Source organism: Perognathus longimembris, chromosome 8 (genome assembly GCF_023159225.1).
Source record: "Perognathus longimembris pacificus isolate PPM17 chromosome 8, ASM2315922v1, whole genome shotgun sequence".
Taxonomy (NCBI): domain Eukaryota; kingdom Metazoa; phylum Chordata; class Mammalia; order Rodentia; family Heteromyidae; genus Perognathus; species Perognathus longimembris.
In genome coordinates this window covers 53003536-53010505 of record NC_063168.1, presented here as the reverse complement: position 1 = coordinate 53010505, position 6970 = coordinate 53003536, and the positions used below count along the sequence as shown (strand labels likewise).

At 49.5% G+C, this 6970-nt stretch overlaps 1 protein-coding gene across 1 annotated transcript; it reads right to left on the bottom strand.

Moving 5' to 3' along the window:
• Nucleotides 1–329: 329 nt before the first annotated feature.
• Nucleotides 330–6690, bottom strand: LOC125356549 (cytochrome P450 1B1). The gene is made up of 3 exons (XM_048353102.1): nucleotides 5901–6690; nucleotides 4469–5512; nucleotides 330–1205 (listed from the first exon to the last, which is right to left on the bottom strand). Exons 2-3 carry the CDS (start codon nucleotides 5509–5511, stop codon nucleotides 617–619), a joined length of 1632 nt encoding a protein of 543 aa, XP_048209059.1. The 5' UTR covers nucleotide 5512; nucleotides 5901–6690; the 3' UTR covers nucleotides 330–616.
• Between the last annotated feature and the right edge of the window lie 280 nt (nucleotides 6691–6970).

Sequence of the window (6970 nt, the reverse complement as noted above, 5' to 3'; positions counted from 1 at the left end):
GTCAATCTAAGCTATTTTACTGAAATAGAGAGAAAGGAATTTCTGGTTTTACTTTTGTCTGTCACCCTTCATCACATCTTATCCTGAAATTACTTGTCTTTGTAGCCAGAATGCATGCTGAAGCTTTCTATGGAATAGATCTCTGTTCATAGATAGTCCATCTTGGGTCTCCCTTAAAAGGCACTGAAATACTTCTTCATTTTATAGCTGTGTGTACATGTGGGTATGCATATGCATGTTTTAAATCCAAAGAAAGCTCCCATAAGAAATTATTACCAAGACCTAATGCATATATATATCTAATGCACACACACAGATACGTATATATAAACATATATATGTATATATATGTATATATATATATATACATATATATACACATGCCCTCTTCCTTGGACCTTTATCTCCAACTCAAAACCTCTTCTAGGAGCTTTCACACCTAGAGCTCACAAGGAGCAATTCAGTGTGGCACACACCTCATCTGCAGGCCATTTGGTTTTTAAATCACATTAGAGGCTAGACATAAAGCTGCAAAAACAAGGGGGAAAAACTGAACTTTTCCCCCTCATCCAACAAGAGTGGAGAGCTTCTCAGCTTCCTGCTTCCCTCTGGCTTCTCACTGGGCAGCTTCCTCCGCTTGCGACTTCTGAGCAGCACTGTCCAGGAGTTCCATGGACTCTCTGAGAGTGACGTGGACTTTAAATGACTTGGGTTTAATAGTTAGGCCATAACTGCACTCCATTTTGGAGGGCTCATCTTGGTTGGCCTTGAAGTTACACTGGTGAGCCAGGATGGAGATGAAGAGAAACAGCAAGATTTTAGATAGCTCTTCGCCGATGCACCGCCGTCTGCCCAGTGAAAAAATCATCACGCTGCTGGTCAGCTCCTTGTTGATGAAACCATCTTTGTCCAAAAATCGAGCTGGATCAAAGACTTCTGGGTTAGGCCACTTTGCTGGATCATGATTCACAGACCACTGGTTAATAAAAATCACTGTGTTCTTGGGGATGTAGTAGCCCAAGATAGAGGTGTTGGCAGTGGTAGCATGAGGAATGGTGACAGGCACAAAGCTGGAGAATCTCATGGTTTCATAAATAAAGGCCATGATGTAGGGCAGTTTGGGCTGGTCGCCCATGCAGGGCAGGCGATCCCTTCCCACAACCTGATCCAGTTCCGCCTGCACTCGAGCCTGCACCTCTGGGTATCTGTATAGAATTTAATGCACAAGGAAAATGAAACAAGTAAGCCAAGTTCATTCTTTCATCTAAAAGGACATTGTGATTTGTTTAAATTCTATTTTTCCTTAACCAGGCTATCTAGGTTAATGACTTGATACTTCTGAAAAAAATCTAAAACAGGTTGCTAATTTTTTTTAATTATAAGATAGACATATCTATCTATCTATATAACTTGATATCTATTTGTATGTTTATATGTTATTTATATTTTTATTGATTGAGGTATTTTATATATGTTTGTTTATATTTTGGGCAGTACCAGGGCTTGAACTTAGGGCCTTTGCTTGGTCAGCTTACATGCTCCTGGCTAGTACTCTATCACTTGAACCAAACCCCCAGCTGGGCTTTTGGCTGGTTATTTTCAGCTTATGCTGGCTTCCAACCTCAATCCTCCAGACTGCAGTCTTCCGAGCAGCTTGGATTAGAGGAGTGAGTCTGTATGCCTGGCAACAATTACAAGTTTTACAATTAGTCCTGTATAGCTAAAGTTCTTTTTTCTTATCCTAACTCAAAACCCAATTAAGTTGAAATTTTCTCATTCTAAAAACACGTAGTAACAGCCAAAGTGACCTATCTACTGGGCAGTGCAGGCACAGTGTTTAGAGACCATAAGAATGTTTCATATCTTTTAAAATCCTCAGGCATAAATAAGTGAATTTGTAGGTATAAATTTTGTTACATAATTTTAATGTATACATTTTATATCAATGTAGTCATTAAATATAATTTGTGTAAAAGTTGGGAAGTCTATAACATCAAAAGTATCCGGCCCCACAAAAGTTAAAATGCACCCCTGAAAGCAGATCTCTCTTATTCCCATTTCCCAAGGTAATGCCCTGCTCTTACTTTATAAAGTATTATCATTATCTTGATAAGCTATGTACTTTCAAACTTATAAAAAGCAAATTCCAAGACAAGTTGTAATAGTTACACTGTGTTGCTGGTAGAAACTACTAAAAATCTTTAGGACAGCAAAGCTTAGCAGAAAGCAAGTTCTATAATGTAATCTCTTTTGTTTTAAATCCAATAATTTATACCTAGAAATGCATTTTCAGAAAACAGGTGAATCAGTACAATAACACAACAGTAGCATTTAAGAAAGATTTTTAAAACACAGTGTCGCCCTCAATATGTAATGAAGGCTCGCCTCAAACTTGAGATCTTTCTGCCTCAAGCTTTCCAATGCTGGGTTGGAAAGCCTGCACCACCACATCTGCAGCTAAACGGTTTCAATGCAAATGAAATCAGTGACTACAGCTGAAGCTTAAGAAATGACTGCAGCCAAGAACCTGTGGCTCATACCAGTAATCCTGACTATTTAAGAGACTGAGATCTAAGGGTCACAGTTCGAAGCCAGCCCAGGTAGGAAAGTCCATGAGACTCTTATCTCCACTAAACTAGAGGGGGAAAAAAAAACAAAAAACCAAGGAGCTGTGGCTCAAGTAGTAGAGTTCCAGCCCTGATTCCAAACATCAAAGATGGCACCCAGAGTTCAGCCCCAGAATGCAAAAATAAATAAATAATAAAAAAGAAAAGAAATAATTACATGTATGTGTACATAACTTTTGCTACAGGTAACAGTAAGTAGAACAGTCACAAGTTTTCAAGAACATAGACTTATTGTAACTCTGAAAATAATGGAAATGATAGAAGTTGTGGGTGACTTCTAAAAATCAGTTCTTTAATATTATAATTGAGAAACCTGCCAATCTTCTTTTCATAAAGGGTCCGATAGTCAGTGTTTGAGACTTTGTGACCAAAAGCCTCCCTGTTGAGACCTCAATCTCACCTCCTGTGGCACAGTGAAAGGAGATATACACCATAAATATGTAAGTGAATGGCGTAGCTGGGTTTCAGTACAATTTATATCCAGAACAAGAAATTATCATTTGGCAACCCATCACTAAGAAAAATAAAGTAATTTTTTGCTTTATTGTCTTCTAAATAGAATACATGGAGAATTATTTACCGTTCCTTCCTAATAAGACAAAAAAAAAAAGCCTGCTTTTCAACATACTCCATGTTTCTCTGCCAATGCCTAACCTTTTGCTTTCTGGTTGACTTTCCTAAATCGGGATAACAACAGTTTTCTGAATAGCCAAAGAATGGATTTTAAGTATGCAATAACATTTAGTTTGTGAAAACTACACATTATCTAAGGAAATGAAGGCTGGTGGCTCTCAATGCAAAAATTAAAAGATTTTGTCTCCCAAATCCTGAGGCATCCTTTACTGCTTTCTTGCAGATCTCAATTGAGATGTGTCTTGTGGGCAATGTTTGTTCCTGGGGTAGTGTGTTCAGTTAATATGCACACAGACTAGTTAATTCTAAATTTCAGGTAAACTATAAGCTAATCCTTTAGGGAAAATTTCCATACAGAATTTATTTTTCTTTTTATTTGCTTAGATTGGTACCTGATATTGGTACCTGTTGAATCCATGTGAGTTGGAGTCCAGAAGAGGTCGTTGTGTTCCTTAAGGTGTGCATTGAGTGCCAGCGGAGGTAGCTCCACATTAGAGGCACAAAGAGCTGCACATAATGCCCTGTATTCCTTCTAGGTACCCTGTATTCCTTCTAGATACCGCATATTCCTTCTAGCTGCTTTTCACAATCAACGTAACTGCTTCTGCTGTTCCTTAATACCTCTCTCATTCCTAGTGCGATTTTATGAGCCCAGCACAGCCCTATGGTCCTGGGCGCCTTCTGGGAGCTTCTGCGTGTGTTACCTTCCCAGGACAGCTTAGTTTTAGCGGCAGGTCTAGGAGACTTCTGACCCCGGAGTATTACCTTGTTGTATTTACTGCGCCCGCACCTCCCCCGCCCCACCCCCACCCCGCGGCTTCTTTAGCACGGAATAGTTCCAGTTTTTGCCGGTTGTGCACGGATAGTTATCCGGGCTGATCTGTGGGCATTGTAAATACCTTGCTGATGTTGGGAAGCACGCGGGGGGAGGGGGAGAACTCACGAACGTGTCCCCATTCCCAAGCTGGGGAGGAGGGGACGGAGGAGATGGAGACGCCGAGAGGTCCTGGCAGCTCTAGGCTTGGGGAGTGTGCGCGCCGCGGAGCTCCGGGATCCTGGGCGTTGCTTTCCGGGCGCGATCTCAGTCTCAAGGGGTGGGGATCTGGAGCGAAACCTCAAACCCTGCGGTGACCTCAGCGGAGTCTAGCCACACTCCTTTCTCCAAAGAGGAAATAAAGACCCAACCCAAGCGTCCCCGGTGGCTTTACCTGGTAAGGAGGATGAGCAGCCACTGCAGCGCCGTGGAGAGAGTGTCCTGGCTGGCGCCGAAGATGTCGGTGACCGAGGACGGAATTATCTCCAGGTCCAACAGAGCGCGGCCGTCGCCCGAGCCCCCGGCAGCCTTCTTTTCTTCCGAGAGGATGAAGGCGTCCATCATGTCTCTGGGAGCGGCTCCCGGCAGGAGGCTTTTGCGATGCTTTAGGAACTTCTCGTAAATGAAGTTGGTGAAGTTGCGATTGAGCTGCTGGAACTCGCGGTAGGCGGTGCGCACCGGGTTGGGAAAGAGCTTCAGCCAGGGCAGGACGTCCACCAGGCTGCCCGCGCCCACCGTGCGCCCGAACTCTTCGTTGTGGCTGAGCAGCTCCACGAACTCCGCGTCGTCGTGGCGGAAGCGGCAGCCGAAGCACAGCGCGCTCATGACATTAGCCACCGCCACGGTGATCGGCTTCGTGGGGTCCAAGTAGGCGCCGCCAGCACAGCGGCGCAGCAGCACCGCCACCAGCTCGCGGGTCTCGCCCAGCACGTGGCCCTCGAGGAGGAGGCGGCTGCGCGGCTGGCGCGTGCAGAAGGCGCGCAAGATGCTGGACGCCGCGCGCCTCTGAGCCTTCCACGGCTCCGAGTACTGACCGAAGGCCAGGCTGCGGCCGCCAGACACCACGTGGAAGGAGGCAAAGGGCGGCCGGTCGGCGAAAGCTACGCCCTGCTGCACCAGGGCCTGCTGGATGACACGCTCGCCATTCAGCACCACCACCGGCCAGCTGCCCAAGCGGATCTGGAAGACGTCGCCATAGCGCTTCGCCAGACGCGCGAACGACAGGTGCGACGCTGGACCCAAATCCGCCACATTTCCGATCAGCGGCCACGGGAAGGGGCCCGGGGGTGAGGGGCAAGGTGGCCGCCGCCGCTGCCTCACCAACCACTGGCCCACGTGCACGGCGGCCAGCACCGACAGGAGCAGCAGGAGCGTGGTCTGCTGGATGGACAGCGGGCTCAGCGGCTGCCGATCGTCCGGGCTGAGGCCGGTGGCCATACTGAGGACAGAAAAGACAGAAGTGTGACACTCTGGCTTGCAAAGTCAAGGGGGGGGGGGGGGGAGCTGGGCTCCCCACGTCCCAAACCCTGCCTGAGACTAGTGCACCGCTGGATGGCGAGGAGGCCGGGAGTGGGTCGGGTTCGATGCCCCTTTGCACGGCAACTCAGCCTTCAGTGGAGAAGGAAGGGCGCGCGCGCTGGTTCATCGCGGTGACCCCAGCGCCCGCCTCAGCATGCCCGGCTGTGTAACGGTTCCTGGAATTCTGGGACCACAGGACACGCCTGGAGGCAGTGGTGTTTGGTTTCCTTTCAATTACCTACCAGCCCTCCCCTGACCTGCCAGACCCCATCTAAAGAGGCGGCAGGAAGGCAGCTCCGCAGACTGACCTGCTGCCTCGTGTGGTTCCCAGCGGTGCGGAGCAGCTGCCTCCACGAAATGCTGGAGCCTTTGTCGGGGGCAGAGAAGCCGTGGGCTCGCCCGGGACACCTGCTGCCTGCAGGTGCTTGAGCGCTCTCGCTTGGCGCGGTCCAAGGCGAGCACAGCGCCCTGATGATGGGGATGGGAACCGGAAAACAAGGTCGGTCCTGGGCCAAACCTCGCTGGCACCTGGGGCTCCGGTGAGGTCAGGATTTTCTCCTAGGAGTGGGATCGAGGCCGGCTTCGATTCCCAGCCCGCGGGCGATTCTCACCGCTGGCGTCGCAGAGGGGTTTGCGCTCGCGGCAGAAACCACACGCGCCATCCCACTCCCGCGGGTTTTAAGGGCTATGTAGAGACCCGGGGAAGCGGGATGTGACGGGGGTGGGGCCTGAAGGGGCGGGGCGCGGCGCCACCGGCCGCTCCGCGGGGTTCCGAGGGGGCGCCAAGGGGTTGGTCCAGCGTGGTCCAGATAGGAACCCACCCGCGCGATGCAACCGCCTGCTGGCTTTGCCCGGAGTGGCTTCGAGAACTTTTTCGTTTGTTTAATAATGGCTTTTAATCCCAGTTCCCCTCAGCGGAGGACGCGCTGGGGATGCAACCTGCCCAGATCTGTCCCAGCGTGCGCCCCGCGCCCGGAGGACGCCCCTTCTTTCCCCCTTCTGTGACTTGAGCTTGGTTTTCTCAGACACACTGGTCCCGATCGGGCCTGGAAAGGTCATCTGTCAATCTGGGAGCTGGGGCAGCCCCAAGTGGTAACGACGGCTTTTAATCTTAAATTTTCTCAATTTAACACTCTGCGGGGGGCTAGACACGGCATGGCAAACTTCTCGTCTCGCCTCTTGTGGCGAGATCAGGAACGCCTGGAAAAGAAAAAAGGCGCTCCTGCAATCTGGGTCCTGGACCATCGTTGGGCACACAAAGCCCAGGCAAGTCTCAGGGCGCCGCAGGTTTCCCGCGTGGAATCAACTCCAGAGGGGCGGAGGCCACGCCAGGTGCGGAACGCCGCCGAGTGGCCCTGGCGGCGTCCAGGCTGCGGGC